The sequence below is a fragment of the Garra rufa genome, chromosome 13, assembly GCF_049309525.1.
Source record: "Garra rufa chromosome 13, GarRuf1.0, whole genome shotgun sequence".
In the NCBI taxonomy this organism is placed as follows: Eukaryota; Metazoa; Chordata; class Actinopteri; order Cypriniformes; family Cyprinidae; genus Garra; species Garra rufa.
The window spans coordinates 41508079-41527478 of NC_133373.1; the positions used below are offsets into that span (position 1 = coordinate 41508079).

The window sequence follows — 19400 nt, forward strand, 5'->3', positions numbered from 1 at the left end:
TGTGGGGACTGAAAGACAATAATTGCAATAAACTTCAAAAGGCTATCCATTGAATAAATATGAGCACTGCACGTTTCAAAATCATTTGTTGCGCTACTTTGTATACTACCATTCTGACAGCGCCTCCTGCTGGAAGAGAAACGCGTAGACTTGTAAATGTGAACTTGTGAAGAATGCACAATAAAGTGTTGTGTATTTTGACTGCAAATCATGAATTCTGATTTCTTCACCTCATTACAATTATGAGTGCCACTGTCACTTCTTTGTGAACAGCAGCATTTTGTGAGACCGATCAAACCTGGGTTAATACTAGTCCGGTCAATGTAAGCCAATATACTGCAGTAATTATTCTCTAATTTATTAGGAAATGTGGTTAACACCTAGTCATGCATGAAAAAAAAAAATACCGTCATATACCGTGATACCGTATAATTTTGAAAAATACCGTGATATAAATTTTTGGTCATACCGCCCAGCTCTATATAATACACATAGTAAAAGGATATATGTGACCCTGGACCACAAAACCAGTCATAAGGTTAAATTTGACAAAACTGAGATTTATACATCATATGGAAGCTCAATAAATAAGCTTTCTTTTGATGTATGGTTTGTTAGGATAGGACAATATTTGGCCGAGATACATCTATTTGAAATCAGAAATCTGAGGATGCAAAAAAATCAAAAACACTGAGAAAATCGCCTTTAAAGTTGTCCAAATTAAGTTCTTAACAATGCATATTACTAATCAAAAATTACATTTTGATATGTTTACAGTAGGAATTTTACAAAAAATCTTCATGGAACATGAACTTTACCTAATTTCTTAATGATTTTTGGCATAAAAGAAAAATCAAAAATTTTGACCCGTGCTATATTTTTGGCTATTGCTACAAATATACCCCAGCGACTTAAGACTGGTTTTGTGGTCCAGGGTCACATATTTTCATTTTGATTTGTCTATAGATCAAAATTTAGGCGGCCGTAGTACATAATAGTAGTACATATAAAAATAGCCCAAAAAAACGCAACTCTGCAATTTTTCCCGCGACTGCATTTTCAAAATAGCCCAATTGTGCGGGAAAACTGCGAACCTGGCAATGCCGATTACAGAGTAAAAATAAAACAATGCACTGTAAAAAGTTCAGCAGCTGCCTTAAAATTTTAAGTTAAATCAACTTAAAACTACAAGTTATTTCAACTCACAACAATAAAATTAGTTCAGATGACTTGTACTTTTAAGTTGATTTAACTTATGAGTTGAAATTACTTGCAGTTTTAAGTTGATTTAACTTAATGTTAATGCAGCTGCTGAGCTTAAGTTGAAACTGGTGACAACTTCTTACAGTGTGGTAGTGGCTATAACAAGATTTACAAAATTTATTTTACACAATAGATACTTAAAATCCATAAATATTTAAAAACAGAAAATGTGCATACTGAAGTTCAAGTACTATCTGTTTATCAGCTAATAATTCAAAACATTATCTGATTAAGTACCTGGGCGTCTTTATGAAAAAGTATATAATGCAGTTTTATTATGATTGCCTCTCTTGTGCTGTAATACACACCTGGCAGTGTTTGGAAACTAAAAGGACATAGAAACTATCGCTGCTGGAATGTGACCTCTTTGATCAACAGGAAGTGTTTTCTTTTCCTGTGTCCAGCCAGATTTGAAGTGTGTTAGTTTAGTGTTCATTTTCTGGCTTAACTTTTAAGGCTAAATGAATGTGCTTGGTTTACTTTATGACACTTGGTATGGGAAAATAGGATTTTCCTTGTTTTTTTATGGAAAATTAAGCCACATAAACATTCAGAAATCTGAACATCCAGATGTTTATTAATAAAGGCGCTGCAGTATCTTTGTGTGAAAGCACATGAAACTGTGTAGCTGAACATAATCATATTATAAAGCCATCCTGAGGCAGGCATGCACATGGAGACCTGGTAAACAGTTTACTCTCTGTATAAATAGGCTGTAGAGTGATTCCGCCTGTTGCTAGCCGCAGACATACATTTCAATTTCCCTCCTGACCTCAACTCACAGCTGCGCTATCGTACAAACACACGTGCTTCCTTCATTTCTCTGTACTCGGAGCCAAACAAATGACCACATGTTCACACTTCTCCAAATCCACATTCTTTGCAGACCAAAGCTGTTTTCAGTAGTGACGTTTAATGCTTAAATTTAGCTGTTTAAAAAAAAATCGAATTTCTTATACTTTTATGAATGAAAAATAAACAAAGATAGGTCTTTAACTAGTCCATACTTTCATACAAAGTCATCTGGGGGCATTATTTTCATAGGAAGTGTCAATTGAGTGCCTTAAAATATTGCACCATACTGAACTAAAACATTAATCTCACATTTTGCTCATGATAGAGACCTGAGTTGACAGAAAGTCAATCAAGGCTTAAGTTTGAAGATCAAAAAAACATTTAGTAGCATCCATGGCCTTTTGATGGATATATTTAATCCTCAGCCTCAGCAACAAATGTGTCTCGAAATGTCACTTTTCTTCAACTTTAGCAGCTTTAATTATAGAATTGTTATTACAATATAAAATAATGGTTTCTATTTCAATATACTTTAAAATATGTGACCCTGGACCACAAAACCAGTCATAAGGTTAGATTTTACAAAACTGAGATGTATACATCATATGAAAGCACAATAAATAAGCTTTCTATTGATGTATGGTTTGTTAGGATAGGACAATATTTGGTCGAGATACATCTATTTGAAAATCTGGAATCTGAGGGTTCAAAAAAATCAAAATACTGAGAAAATCACCTTTAAAGTTCTTCAAATTAAGTTCTTAACAATGCATATTACTAATCAAAAATTACATTTTGATATATTTATAGTAGGAATTTAACAAAAAATCTTCATGGAACATAATCTTTACTTAATTTCCTAATGATTTTTGGCATAAAAGAAAAAACAATCATTTTGACCCATACTATGTATTTTTGGCTATTGCTACAAATATACCCCAGCGACTTAAGACTGGTTTTGTAGTCCAGGGTCACATATAATTTATTCCTGTGATGCAAAGCTGAATTTTTATCAGCCATTACTCTTAAGTGTCTTAAGTGTCACATGATCCTTCAACAATTATTCTAATAGGCTGATTTATTATTAGAGTTATCTATGTTACCGACAGTTGTGCTGCCAAATATTTTTTTGGAGCCTGTGATGCTGCTTTCAGGATTCATTGCGGAATAAAAATATTAATTTCTTTTTAAAAAAGCATAAAAAATATTCAGTTTAATACATTTTAAAATTGATTTTAATAAATGCTGTTCTTTTTAATTTTTTATTCATCAGAGACTCCTGAAAAAAATATCACCAGTTCCAAAAAAAATCAGCATATTAGAACGATTTTTGAAGGATCATGTGACACTGAAGACTGAAGTAATTATGCTGAAAAGGCAGCCTTGATGAGCATAAGAAACTTTACATATCTTACTGGTATTTATAGTAAAGATAATAGCTTAAGAAATAAAACATTGTATTATATTATACTAAAAACTGTTATTATGTACTATAAAATCTAAAATGTTTTACAGAACACAAAGTATGAACAAAACTGTGTACCAACACATTTATTTAATTCTTTTCTGACCCTTGTCAATTCATGTTCTTCTAGGTTAACCAGGCTCAACCTTTTACCTCTGGAGGAAATGCAGCCCCCCTCGATCTCTCGTTTTTCGACAGTCAAATGCCGGCCCCGGCCAGCACCGCACAGGTAAGCCGCCCTGAGTATGATGGTCAAATTTCACATGTGAATGGTTCAGTCTGTTGACTATTGCTGAATGTAACCTGGTTGGTTTTATTTATAATCTCTAAAATGCACTGTTTGGCTCATTCTCTGCGTATTGCTCCTTCTCGGTGCTTTTCTCCCACTGTTTAACTTCCTGAGAGGATGTAAGCAGGAAGGGAGATTCCAGTTGTGAAGAATAAAACGTCTTACTCAGAATGTAAAAATGTGTGTGCAAGCAAACTCTGACACTGAGAATAAAACATCCTGTGTCGCTTATGCAGAGGATCAGCGAGGGGCCAAATGTGAAGGATGATGATTTTTAATTAACGCACAGGATGAAGTGTTTGGATTCTCTCGTATGTTAGTGAGGTACTGTGGGTTTGGCCTTCAGTGCTGAGACTGAAGTTTTCTTTGAGTGGGCTGCTTTGTGTTTTGGAGGAGCCATGATTTGATCAGCAGTATTTTGAGGAATGGGAAGCCTGTAGTTGCAGAGCATTTGTTTTCAGTGGAACTGCCACTGGCTTTAGTTTTGAAAAAACATGAAACCACTTTCATCTGACTTCCATTAAATGACACATTTCGGAACTTTCAGTAGGAAATAATATCAGGATTTTATTAGGGTGAAGGTTTTGAACAGCAAGATTTGTTTTTTAAAGATGTCTCATTTGCTCATCAAGCCTGCATTTATTTGATCCAAAGTACAGCAAAATTCTGAAATATTTTTACTGTTTAAAATAACTGCTTTCTATTTGAATATATTTAAAATGTAATTTATTCCTGCGATTTCAAAGCTGAATCTTTAGCATGATCCTTCAGTCACATGATCCTTCAGAAATTATTCTAATATTCTGATTTGCTGCTTAAAAACATTTATTATTATTATTATTATTATTATTATTATTATTATTATGTTGAAAACAGAAAATAATACATCTTTTTTATCATTATAATTGTCTTTGTCATCACTTTTGGGTGTCCTTGCTAAGTAAAAGTAAAAAAATTATACTGACTCTGGCTTTTGAATGGTATAGTGTATAATGTAACAAAAGTGTTTGTATTTCAGATAAATGCTGATCTTTGGATCTTTCTATTCATCGAAGAATCCTGAAAAAATGGATAATAATAATAATGTTTCCTGAGCAGTAAATCAGCATATTAGAATGATTTCTGAAGGATCATGTGACACTGAAGACTGGAGTAATGATGCTAAAAATGCAGCTTTGATCACAGAAATAAATTGCATTTTAAAATATATTCAAATTGAAAACAGTTATTTTAAATGTTAAAAATATTTTAAAATTTTACAAGGTTTTTTTTTTTTTTTTTTTGCTGTTTTTTTGGATCAAATAAATGCAGGCTTGAGGAGCAGAAGAGATTTCTTTAAAAAAAAAAACATTTAAAATCTTTTCACTGGTAGTGTATTAGAAAGTTATTATATATTGATTAAAGATTATTAAAACAAGCCTTTTTTCTTCAGAAAATCTATTACTGATAAATCATGCTTAATAACACAATTACATTTATTAAGACCATAAATAGGATCAATGTTGTGTTCATGTTGCCTTCAAGTTTGATTCATCAGATGACAAGCAGTTGTTTATGGTGTTATCTCAAAGCCTGAAGCTTATTGGCTATTCAAAGGACAGACTTTAACCTATTTGCTGTAGTTATGTGCTCATTGGATCACTGATAACAGATGTGAAACCAGCAGCAATGTTAGATATTTATGAGTCATTGTAAAAATGTGTGGCACAGTTAACCACAGACAACCCTGCGGTCTGTATGCACAAATATTAGTCAGCTCTCACATTTTTTTAAGATGGGTCATCAAATAATGATATGCAGTGTCTTGATCTTTGACAAAGTTCACATTAAAGCTTGTTCTGGCCAAGAACCGTCCATAGAGACGGGGTGGGGGTGGGTGTGAGTGACATGTGAACCGTTCAACCATAAATAGCAGTTTTGTTTCTGTGCACTCTTAAAATATTAAGGCCTAAATTATGTATTTGAATTGCATATAAAATTTCTATTCATATGGATTATGCTGTTTTAACATAAATTAATACATTTAATATGATGCATATTTATTAATACAGAAATTAAAAAGACTAGAAAGTAAAAAAATCATAGTTTATCAACTTTCCATTTTTTAAATTAAAATAATCGTATTTTCAAAATGCATGTATTCTTATTAGCATAAATATTGTAAAAAAAAATTACATTTCGTTAGTTAAAAGTATGAATATGCTTACAACATGGCTAGCTATGGTACAAGCATTATTCAGATAGTTAAAATTTACCTAATTCGATTTATTAATGATAAATATGCAAGTTTTAAATATTGTGTTTTAAAACACATTTATTAGGTTATTGGTTCAGAAATTCATTTTTTTGTTGTTTATTAATTCCTGTAGGTTGAAAATTTTAGATGCATTTAAAATACTTGAATATTATGTTTTAAAATGATTCATGTTAATCATGTATAAATAAAAAAAATGAATGGCATAGTTTATAATGAACTATTCCCATTTTTTAATCATATTTTCAAAATGCATTTATTCATGTTTGCTTAATATCAATAAAGATTGTAAAAACAGTTACATTTATTTAGTTAAAGGTTAAAATAGCTATGGAACGAGCATTATTCAGCTGGTTAAAATTTTAACTAATTAGATTTATTGATGATTCTTGTGTATTTAAAACGCATTCAGTTTATTAGTACAGAAACATTAGCTCCTTTTTATGTGTTTCATTTATTTATTTTTTGGTAACAAACAATGAACACTTATTTATTACACTATTTATTAATCTTTGATAATGTTAGTTAATAAAAATACAGTTGTTCATTGTTTGTTCATGTTAGTTCACAGTGCATTGACTAATGTTAACAAGCACAGCTTTGATTTTTAATAATGCATTAGTCAATGAAATTAACATTAACTAAATGGTGTTACCTTGTTTATTAATTACTGTAGGTTAAAATTGTATCATTAATTTATATGCAATTCAAATATATAAATATTAAATTTAGGCCTAAATATTTTTGGAGCATACATCATTAGAAGGCAGGGTTGTCTGAAATGGATCATACTACAATAATTGTCTGTTGTGAAAAACTGTTTAAATAATGGAGCAGCTGTGTCTGTTAAAGGTTGTACAGATAACAATAAAAACCTGGTGTTTTAGAGTGTTCGTGTCAAGCTAAGACCGCTGAGTAGTTGCATGAGTTGTGTTGTTTTTTTTTTTTTTTTTTGATGATACAAGCATTTGTCTGAAATGCATCGTAAATTAAGTGGACACTGATGGTGAAGTTGCATGACTCTGGATTATCTCTCTGTTTTCTGTTTGATGAATAATGTTTTGTGCTAGTTTATAAACCTGTACAGGTCTCAGCTGTGCCTCTTCTATTGAGAAAATCAGTGGTTTGATGAAGAAGGTCTTGTCTTTAGGGTCATGTCAGGGTAACCCTTTCCCTTTCAGCACTTTATGATATTGTCACGTCTTTGCCCTAAGGTGGATGTAGCTCAGCCGGAAACCCCAGTCACCCCAGTTTCCCCAGGACTTTCCTCACCTGATGAGGTACCCTAAATGCATTTGGCATGCAGGACGCCACGCATGCCTGATTCTGGAGCCCTCACTTACAAGACCAAAACCTAAACACCCTGTTCTCAGGGTCTGATTGCTTTAAGATTGAATCAGACTCCACTGATCACACCAGACAAATCACACATCGATCAAACTGATCAGCACTGTTTCAGCTAAATGGCCACATCACAGTCGATCTGCCAGCTTTTAAAACATAAATACAGTGATTCAATCATATGTTGGTCAGCTGTTTGAGATTTATTTGCAGAGTTTGCTTTTTATGTTACAGAAATGTTTTTTTTAATGTTTTGTTGTTGAAGAACTCAAAGCTGGTTTCTTATCAAGATTTTAGATTATCCAGACTGCTTTTTTTAACTTCCTGAACTGATAAATGGTATACATGAGTTGTAAATAAGCAGAACTCTTCACCACATTTTCTAAAGGAAGGCTTGCAGTGTATTGAATTATGTTAAATATAAGTCAAAGAAGTGGCGTCTGAATAGCTATTGGTCAAAAATGTCAAAAACGTTGCCTTCCTAATTCCAAACATGCATGAATGCACACAAACACTTTCTAAAACAATCCTTCGCCGCATGGTGCTACATTCTCAGTGCATGACATGCAGATTTTGCATGAGCAAATAAGAAAGTAGGGAACCAAACAGATAGCGTTTGACTTTATCTGATGCATGTCTGTTGCCGACTGTGGTGAAATAATAGAATTATATTTGCAGCTATCATTTAACATGCATTTGCTGTGCTCAGAGCAAAAGGTCAAAGTTTTTTTAAATGTGTTATTGATTACGAGATGATCGCTTGGATGATGTGCTTATTGTGGGTGGCCAGATGATGATTTGGAAACACAGAGCTTATGGTTTGTCTCTCTGTGAACAATTAACTCTCAATGGACCTCTGGCCTTGATGACATAAAAGCCCAGAGGTCCATTGAGAGTTAATTGTTCAGTGTTGACAAACTGAAGCATCCATCAGGAAGGTAAACATCTCTTTCCGTTCAACGCATCCATCTGTATACGTATAGTCCCATTTCATGCGCTTTCTTTAGAAGTCCTTGAATCTGTCGACGTCTGAAAATAGCTGCTCAAATGGAGTCTTTCAGAATAATATAATAAGAACTAAAAGTTATTAGAGTGCTTGTCGTTGGAAGTGAGTGGGCTTTTTGTATGGTTTTTAAAAGTTACATAGATTAAAAGACCTTTTTGCTGGTAGCTAGAAAATATTCAAAAACCATTTCTGTGTGCTTGTGTTATGGAGAATTGTAAGCGTTTGCAATCGTAATGCATACAATTTATAAAAAGAGCACTCGACTGACCTCAACCTGCTGAACTTTAATTAAAGAGTTCATATGATGTTGCTAAAAAAGAGCATTATTTTGTGCATTTGTTGTAATGCAGTGTGTTTATGCAGTTTGAGGTTCAAAAAACATATTATTTTCCACATACTGTACATTATTGTTGCTCCTCTCTGCCCTGCCTTTCTGTAACGCTTCGATTTTTACAAAACTCATCGTTGATGGAAACCGAGGTGTTCTCTGATTGGCCAGCTATCCAGTGCTTTGTGATTGGCCGAATACCTCAAGCATGTGACGGAAATGTTACGCCCCTTACCATGACATTTCTCAGCGCAACAAGACAGAAACAATAAAACCCATTATAAACCAGGCATAAGTTGCATCCAGTGGAAACTACTGATTATAATGACTCTTTTTACTGTCTTTTTACGTGTTGCGTCACGCAGCGTAAACATAACACTATGTCTGCATTTGCGATCATAGAACGAGAAACAACAAGCACTGTTCCACACTGCTCAAAACTCATGTTTGAATCGTCAATACTGAAATCTTTAAATATGAAAACGCACTTACAGGCTGTCATCCAGAAGCGCAGACTGTTCTTGCAACATTGGAATTGCTCCACTTTATAGCCTTAACCCTTTGTGTACAGCTGGCATTGTAAGCTGCTCTCCCAGCTTAACCACTGATGTCTAGTTGTGTCCTCATTTGAAAGGCCAAACAAAGTACTTTTGCTTTCACAATGAAACACACTGCGTCTCCACAACATGACGGCTGCAACACTACTACAGCTGGTAAAAGTTACGCCTTCTTTCTTTCCATATACATACGGGCGGTGTTATGCTAATCTACTCACCCCGTGACGTGGACAAGTGGGGGCGTGTTTGATCAAGCCATTTTAGGGAGTCTTAACTTTTATAATAAATATCTCTTTGGTTTTGAGACTTTAAGCTTTGCAACTTTACAGATCTTATCTATGCACAAACAGCTTGTAACTTTGTAAACTTGTAGCTTTGGAGTCAAAGACCAAGGAAAACAAGAAACCGCATCATATGACCCCTTTAAATGAACATCAATTATGTTCAAGAATTTAGGTTGTGGTTAGAACAGTTTTTTGCCTATTAAAATTAAATATTAATTAGGATTAATAATTAAAGGGGTCATATGATGCGGTTTCTTGTTTTCCTTTGTCTTTGGAGTGTTACAAGCTGTTTGTGCATAGATAAGATCTGTAAAGTTGCAAAGCTTAAAGTCTCAAACCGAAGAGATATTTACTTTAAAAGTTAAGACTCAGCCGTGTCTTCCTAAAATGGCTCGTTTAAACACACCCCCACATGTCTACATCACGGCGTGGGTAGATTTGCATAACACCGCCTATATGTATATGGAAAGAAAGAAGGCGTAACTTTTTTTACCGGCTGTAAGATTGTTGCAGCCACAATGTTGTGGAGACGCAGTGTGTTTCCTTGCAAAAGCAAAAGTGTTTAGCCTTCCAAATGAGGACACAACTAGAAATCAGTGGTTAAGTTATATTCACAACACTGTTCCAGAACAGTACAACGCAAATATTCGAGTGGATGCTGCTCATTTAACAGAGGACTGTTTACTGAACCTGGGAGAGCAGCTTACAATGCCAGCTGTATGGCAAAGGCTATAAAGTGGGGCAATTCCAACGTTGCAAGGACAGTCTGTGATTCTGACTGATGGCCTGTAAGTACGTTTTCATATTTAAAGAATTTGCTACTGGCTATTCAAACACGAGTTTTGAGCAGTGTAGAGTAGTGCTTGTTGTTTCTCATTCTAAGATCAAATATGCCTCGTTTTTAATGGGTTTTATTGTTTGTGTCCAGTGTCGTTTTCGTCAATGATGACGATGACGAAATCATTTCGTTGACGCCACTTTTTGTCATGACGATAACGAGACGATGACGAGATAAAAATGGCTCGTTGATGACTAAAACATGACGAGATGTGTGTGAGTTTTCGTTGACGAGACGAGAATAGACGAAAATGTTAGTGGGTGGTCCGTCAGACGTTTAAAATCCATGATATTTCTGCTTATTGTGCATGCCAATTAAAACCGAAAGTATCTGCCGCTATGGCAAGCCGTTTAGCATTAAATACTCTTTGCCATACTAGTATGGCAAGCCGTTTTAGCATTATATCCTTGTTTGGTTACGCTCAACACGTCACATTGTTGTCACTCAGACAGACAGACAATTAACCATGATGGCGGCAGTTTAAACACGGGGGGTCGCAAACGGTGAGAGGACCTATGGGTGTATTTCAAATATATGTCTTTTATGTCTAAAACCATTCCTTCATTATTGTAATTATTGGTGAAAATAGTCGATCCGGAAGCTCACATTGTGTTGAACTATAGATCTGCTATTTTCACAACTTATAAGTGACACTACCAAACAGCAAAATACTTACTGACCTACATTAATTTGTTAAAAGACTTTTTCCCCTTTTTTTTTTTTTTTTTGACTAAAACTAGACTAAAACCTTTTTGACTTTTCGTCGACTAAAATTGGACTAAAACTAATAAGCATTTTAGTCCAAAAGACTAAGACTAAGACTAAATCTAAGATGGTTGTCAATAACAACACTGTTTCTGTCTCATTGCGCCGAGAAACGGCATCACAACATGGTTAGAGGCGTAACATTTCCTTCATGCGGTTGAGGTATTTGGCCAATCACAACGCACCGGATAGCTGACCAATCAGAGAACACCTCACAGTTTTGTAAACATCGAAGCGTTTCAGAAAGGCGGAGCAGAGAGGAGCAACAATAATGTACAGTATGTGAAAAATGTTTTTTTAATCTCAAACCGCATAAACACAAAATAATGCAACATCATATGACCCCTTTAATGAGAGAATTTTTATTTTTGGGTGAACTATCCCTTTAATATTGTTTGTAAATAGTTCAACTGCATTGCTTGGTCTGAGACTACTAGTGGTAATGCTCCTTTTTAATGCTTTTTGTTTCTTACTAATTGTAAACTTGTTGTTCTTTTTTCTTCTTTCAGACAAGTAATGGTAATGACCCATGGGCAGTATTTGACAATAATGCGTCTGGGGGATTTTCTAATAACTGGGCAGCTCAGCCAGAGGGCACAGAGACGGGGAAAACCAGCAGCAATGCATGGCATGCTGGAGGACACGGGCATCCGCAGGCCTACCAGGGTCCAGGTAAAAACTCAAATAAACCCATTCAGTCTAATCTAGTGGTTCTCAAACTTCTTGAATTCAAAGGTGTGCCATTGTCCACAACAATATTTGAAGGCCTCCTAGCCCTATTTTTGTTTTCAGATTGTTTTTACTCCTTGGAACCCTCCTAGTTTTCGTAAATTATGTAATTAAAATTAAAACTGAATATTTTTTAGGAATTTGGAAACACAACTTATTATGTAACTGATAAAGTGTACACTGCTCTCCAAAAGTTTGGAAACGCCCTAGAAAAGTGGGGTTTTGGACAATGTTGGCATGAATCCTTTTTAATTTGTGTTAATTTGTGCACAAACTACATAAACATATTTTATTATAAATTTATTTATTTTATTTATTTATTAAAAATTATCTTATTATAAACAGTTTATCCATAGAAAAAAAAATTACATTTTTGAATTATCAAAATATCCACCATTAGCAGCTATTACAGCTCTGCATAATCTGAGCATCCGAGCTGTCAGTTTATTCAAACATTGACTTGATATATTACTCCAAGCCTCCTGAAGGATTGCCCAAAGATGATTCACACTATGCTGATATCGTCTAAAAGCACACTTTGCCACGGGTGTTTCCAAACTTTTGGAGGGCAGTGTATATTCATTATATAAATGTTTTATTTTTATTTTATTCAAATGTATTAATTTTAAGCTTGTTGTGTTCCAGTCATTTTTATGGACACCCGTTTCCGAGAAATGAAGTCAGAATTGTGAGATATAAACTCGCAATTCTGACTTTTTTCCTCAACAGTGGGATATAAACTCGCAATTCTGAGAAAAAGTCAGAATTGTGAGTTTGTAAACTCAGAATTGCAAGATGTAAACTCAAAATTGGTAGAAAAAAAGTCTGAATTGTGAGAAAAGTCATAATTTAATTTAAAGTCATAAAATAATTTTAAATGTTTTTTTATTCAGTGGCGGATTTCATTCCAAAAATGATACTTTTTGTACTTTTTTTTGGCTTAATGATTCATTATCAAACCAGTCTAAATCAATACGATTTTTAAAAGTCCTTATTCCGTAAATGCCAATAAATAGAAGTTTTAAAAAAATTCACAATTACTCACAGTTTCTACCAATAAAGCATTTTAGACCTTAGTATAACTAATGAAATGTATATTTCTATTTTTAAAATGTCTAAGAAGTTTCAAAAATATTCACAATTGCTCATTTTTTGTGTTTTAGTCATTTTTTATAGAAGCCCATTTCCGCCAATGAATAAAAAATAAAAAGGTAATTGTGGGTTTTTATCTTTTTTTTTACCTTATTCTGTAATTGCCAATGCATAGAGGGGTCTTCGAAATACATAGGGCAAAAAGTGTGGAAACTCTAGATGTTATATATCGTAAGAAATATTTTGCAGTGATTTAATTCTGTTAATGGTCTTTCAATGCAGTGTGTCTTGTTCACTGTCTTAAACGGAAAACTCCACAGCCACAAGGCAAAAATACTTATCATAATGTTTATTCCTCACCGGGAGCTATTACATTCCTCTTTAAGGGTTTCAGTCCAGGATATTTAGAAAAAAGAAAGGCTCTTCAGAAAGGAGTTTGTGAGTAGCCAAAGTGCTGCATAATGTTACATGGATGTTCTTGGCAGATTTTTTATATTACCAAAACAAACTACTGTACAAGAGTGTAAGAATGCTTTAATAATAGAAAACTAGCATACTGCACAGTGCATTTCCTGGTACTTGTTTAAGCTGCACTGTGACAGCGGAAATGGTATTTAATATGCACTGTTGTATATCAAAGTATGTAAAAATATGGAAGTTGTTTTACAAGTAGTTGTGGAATACGTGGGCGTGGCTCAGTGATCTCATCTATGACTATGAGTCATGTGTTAGGCTGAAGTTTGCCAGCAATGGTGTCATCTCTGGAACTCCGTTGGTTTTGGTCTGTTTTGGAGAAATAAGAAACTGAAATTCAACATTTCCATGTGCTGTAAAATTCAGCTTCTACAAGTCTGTGTCCTATATAGACAAGCAGAGCATGTGGATTTGTTTTAAAGATGTTTTCCCCTGAAAACTGATTTATTCCCGCAGACAAGATGACTCTTTCACCGAATTACTCATGAACTCATAACATTCTAGAAATTAAATATAGTTTTATTTTTCCACTGAACACTTGTGCAATCAATGCATAATGCACGTTAGACTCTGTAGAGGTGATATTTGTTGTCAGAAAGAAACTTAAAAGACTTATTTTACCATAACAAATTATCTTTTCCTTTTCTCTGAAGACATTTACCCCTACCCATGTCTTATTGAGCTCTCAGGTAAACCATGGAATTCATGTGAGGATGTAAATGTGTTTTTAATAACAAGCTGCATGAGCCAAACAGTTGCCAGAAACTCACAGGAATGTGTGAGAGTGTTTTGTAGGGCTTGTTGCTGTGAAATGTTTTGGTTACTTAACACAGCCTCAATTTATGAGTTTTTGCTCAAGTACAGGCATGTTTATGTCTCAGGGGTTTTATTAAAACTAACATATATAAATGTTTTTTTTTTTGTTATATTTTTCATATTAAAACTGACTTGGAAACTGTTTAGCATTCCTTCATTCATTTTAATACTTTTCAAAAACCTTTAATGTATAAAACTTTGAATATTTATTATACAATTGTATATTACATACAATCTCTCTCTCTATATATACAGTATATATTATAATTATGTGACGGCGACCAGTTTTTGCACAAACTACAAATATTGAAGCTTTATCAGAGGCTAGTTAGCATGGATGATTTGTCTTGAGTGTGTTTGGATAACTAACACCTGGTTCACAAAGTGCTTTTTAGTTTGAAGCAGTTGAAGTCAAAAATTTACATGAACACCTTGCAGAATCTGCAAAATGTTAATTATTGTACCAAATTAAAAGAGATCATTCAAAATGCATGTTATTTTATATTTAGTACTGACCTGAATAAGATATTTTGCTTAAAAGATGTTTACATAATAGTCCATAAGAAAAAATAATAATTGAATTTATAAAAATGACCCTGTTCAAAAGTTTACATACACTTGATTCTTAATACTTGATCCACAGCTGTGTTTATTTGTTCTGTTTTGTTTAGTGATAGTTGTTCATGAGTTCCTTGTTTGTCCTGAACAGTTAAACTGCCTGATGTGCTTCAGAAAAATCCTACAGGTCCCACAAATTCTTTGACTTTTCAGCATTTTTATGTATTTGCACCCTTTCCAACAATGACTGTATGATTTTGAGATCTTTTCACACTGAGGACAACTGAGGGACTCATATGCAACTATGACAAAGGGTTCAAAGACTTAAATTTGAAGATCAAGGTAAATTTAGCTTATTTTGTCTTCTGGGAAACATGTATGTGTCTTCTGTAGCTTCTGAAGGGCAGTACTAAATGAAAAAAATATGATATTTAGGCAAAATATGAAAAATGTACACATCTTCATTCTGTCCAAAAGTTTTCACCCCCTGGCTCATAATGCATTGTTTTTCCTTCTGAAGCATCGGTGAGCATTTGAGCCTTCTGTAATACTTCCATATGAGTCCATCAATTGTCCTCAGTGTGAAAAGATGGATCTCAAAGTCATACAGTCATTGTTGTAACGTGTTAAAATATACGAAAAAGCTGAAAAAACAGAATTCCAAGGGATTCATGAGCAAACATCATGTGTATGTAAATGTCTTTTATGAGAAGTATCTTATTCGTGTCAGTACTAAATAAAAATAACATGCATTTTGTATAATCCCTCTTATTTTGGTAAAATAATTAACATTTTGCAGATTCCGCAAGGTGTATGTAAACTTTTGAATTCAACTGTATGTTTGAAGTGTGTGTAATGACTGTTTATAGGTGCAGAAGACGATGAGTGGGACGAGGAGTGGGATGATGTGAAGTCATCGGGTGGTTATGCTGAGTCTGAGGCTGGAGAGGGTGGGGCTATAAACAGAGGCGGAGCTCATGGTTCATCTATGAAAATTGCCCTCAACAAGTAAGTCAGATCACACCACACAGACTGGATGTACACCCAAGAGTCACATAATAATACACATAATAGAGACATAATCCAGTTGATGTGCTTTTTCATGTGTGCTTTCTGAATTATATTTTCATTTTTTTATAATTTTGTTTTTATGTCCATTGTAAGCAGCATCTTCTCTTTGCAGATTCCCTGGCTTCTCCAAATCAGGTCCTGAGCTGTACCTGCTGTCCAAACAGCCCGCCAAAGGAACCAAGTTGCCTGTTTACGTAAGCCCACTCTTAAAGTCTTAAATTGCCTTTCCACAAATTAAAGGAAGGGTAGGTGATTTCAGAAAGGCTAGCAATAGCAAGCTAGCTTTGAATGATAGATCCCCACCCTCTCTGCATAATCACTTTGCAAAGCCACACCTTCCCCAAAACACACAAACAGGCTGACCAAAGGCTAACCTGTGACGTAATGTGAAACTGCATTGGTGGAGGGTTGAATGCAATGCTGTCAGATTACCTCATGATGAGAAAACATTATAGTACAAAGCGCATAATATTACAATCATAACACCTTTCATTCTCACTGGAATGTGCTGATGACGTATCATGTCTGCGCAACCAGGTATGCAAATACACATTTTGGTCGGACCAGTGTTGGGAGTAACGCATTACAAATAACACGAGATTCGTAATCAGATTACTTTTTAAAGTAACTAGTAAAGTATTGCATTACTTTAAAATTTGAGTTACTTTTTCAAATATTTTCCCATTTATTCACTGACACCTATCCAGTCCAGTAATTTTACTTTTGGTGTTAAAGGCCCTTACAGTTGCCAAAAAATATAACTTTTGGGTTTTTTCTTATTAAAAACAAATAAACAAGCCCAGAAGTAACGCAAAATAACGTAATGTATTACTTTCCATTAAAAGTAACTAACCTGCTTTTAAGGCCTTAAAGTCTTAAATCAGAGCAGAAAGTCTGAAATTCATAGATATAGAATTAAATGTTGCATGCACTGACAAAAATGTGTAACTTGCGCCGTCTTTTCCAATGCAAATATCTAAACAGCTTTAAATCAAATTACATTTACTTGAAATGCAAAAGAAAATCTTGTGTTCTGAGAAACTGAAGAAAATTAAGTGAGTTGATGCTTCAAACAGGAACAAACATCTGTTAGTGAGATATGAGAGTGTGATTTCTGTTTTAAAGTTCCCATGAAATCAAAATTATTTTTTGGCTTTTAGGATGAATATGTTAGCCTTAAGATTATCTATGAGATAAGTGTGGAAAAAAAAACTAAAATTTGCATTTACAAGATGTAAGCATTCAAAACTTACAGTCTCTAACTTCTGCCAATGCGGATCAATGATGTTGATGACATCATCCTGCACTTTCTGTCCAATCAGATGCTCTCTAGATTACAAAGCTTCCCGCCCCATACACTATAAATAGACGTTGAAGTTGCGGCTGAAATTAGTCACTTATTCACAGAGTTAGTTTTTTCTGTATGGTGAATGGGAATGGGGAATGATTCAGGCAGTGTACAAATGCTTTCAATTGGGGCAAAAGAAGTCTGGTTTTGCGCTGTCACGCAAAACCACCACAGCTTTCACACAGTCTGCTTCAGTTCAGTGGCAGGATAATTGCCCACTTCAGTGGACCTTTAAGTTGATGACCCTTAGGTTGATTAGAAATGGTACTTGTGGCTCCATAAAGGATTTTAATTGCTATACAATTTTAATATGATATGAATGTGTGTATATATACTGTATTTCAGGGAGGAGAGGTTGGCCCAGTGTGGGCGTATCCAGACTATCAGCTAGACTGTGTTGTCGCTGACCCTAAAAAGGGCTCCAAAATGTATGGCCTCAAGAGTTACATTGAGTACCAAGTCACACCTACTGTAAGTACAGAAAGCATCATGCTTGCATAAGCACCTCCATCTTAATGATTCCAGCTGATGTTTCATGTCATCCAATGTTTTTGCAGACCACAAACAAGCCTGTCAATCACAGATACAAGCACTTCGATTGGTTATATGAAAGACTTTTGGATAAATATGGGTCGGCCATTCCAATCCCCTGCCTGCCTGATAAACAGGTGACAGGTAAGCACTTTTTTTTACTTACTGTTCACTGTAAAGAAGTTCAAATGGAAATGGTATGAGGTTGATTAATACACCGCTTTTAGGTCGATTTGAGGAGGAATTTATAAAAATGCGCATGGAGAGGCTTCAGGGTTGGATGACGCGAATGTGCCGGCATCCGGTTATCTCCTGCAGTGAAGTCTTCCAGCTGTTTCTCTCCTACAAAGATGAGAAGGTAAAGAGTGTTTAAATACAGTTGAGGTCAGAATTTGCTAAATGTTATTTTACCAAAATAAAAGGGATGATACATAATACGTGTTATTTTTTATTTTTTTATTTAGTACTGACCTGAATAAGATATTTCACATAAATTACGTTTACATATAGTCCACAAGAGAAAATAATAGTTGAGTTTATAAACATGACCCCGTTCAAAAGTTTACATATGCTTGATTCTTAATACTGCGTTGTTACCTGAATGACCCACAGCTATTTTTTTGTTTTGTTTGTTTAGTGATAGTTGTTCATGAGTCCTTTTTTTGTCTTGAAAAGTTAAACTGCCCGCTGTTCTACAGAAAAATCCTTTAGGTCCCACAAATTCTTTGGCTTTCCAAAATTTTTGTGTATTTGAACCCTTTCCAACAATGACTGTATGATTTTGAGATCCGTCTTTTCACGCTGAGGACAACTGAGGGACTCATAAGCAATTATTACAGAAGGTTCAAACGCTCACTGATATTTCAGAAGGAAAAACGATGCATTACGAGCCAGGGGTGTAAACTTTTGAACAGAATGAAGATGTGTACATTTTTCTTATTTTGCCTAAATATCATATTTTTTTATTTGGTACTGCTCTTCAGAAGCTACAGAAGATACATTTTTCCTCAAAGACAAAATAAGTTAAATTTACCCTGATCTTCAAATTCAAAACGTTTTCACCCCCCAGCTCTTAATGCATTGTTTTTGCTTCTGAAGCATCAGTGAGAGTTCAGTAATAGTTGCATATGAGTCCCTCAGTTGTCCTCAGTGTGAAAAGATGGATCTCAAAAACATAGTCATTGTTGGAAAGAGTTCACATACACAAAAATGCTGAAAAACCAAAGAATTTGTGGGACCTGAAGGATTTTTCTGAAGAAGAGTGGGCAGTTTAACTGTTGGGGACAAACAAGGGATTCATGAACAACTATCATTATATAAAAAAAACAGCTGTGGATCATTCGGGCAACAACACAGTATTAAGAATCAAGTGTATGTAAACTTTTGAATGGGATCATTTTTATAAATTCAACTATTATTTTCTCTTGTGGACTATACTGTATGTGAAATATCTTATTCAGGTCAGCACTAAATAAAAAATAACATGCATTTTGTATGATCTCTGTTATTTTGGTAAAATAATTAACATTTTGCAGATTCTGTGAAGTGTATGTAAACTTTGACCTCAACTGTAAATATATAGATTCATCAGTTTTC

General features: G+C 34.4%; 1 protein-coding gene across 2 annotated transcripts in view; it reads left to right on the forward strand.

The window, feature by feature from the left end:
• Positions 1 to 19400, forward strand: part of snx9b (sorting nexin 9b) — a 34112-nt gene that overhangs the window by 6712 nt on the left and 8000 nt on the right. The window contains exons 4-11 of one of the 2 annotated variants that reach the window (XM_073853077.1): positions 3654 to 3752; positions 7281 to 7346; positions 11695 to 11857; positions 15724 to 15862; positions 16038 to 16119; positions 17619 to 17744; positions 17831 to 17948; positions 18032 to 18162. In XM_073853077.1, the coding sequence (XP_073709178.1) occupies positions 3654 to 3752; positions 7281 to 7346; positions 11695 to 11857; positions 15724 to 15862; positions 16038 to 16119; positions 17619 to 17744; positions 17831 to 17948; positions 18032 to 18162 (924 nt within the window). The remainder of the gene's footprint in view (positions 1 to 3653; positions 3753 to 7280; positions 7347 to 11694; positions 11858 to 15723; positions 15863 to 16037; positions 16120 to 17618; positions 17745 to 17830; positions 17949 to 18031; positions 18163 to 19400) is intronic. The other variant, XM_073853078.1, reaches the window with a different exon arrangement.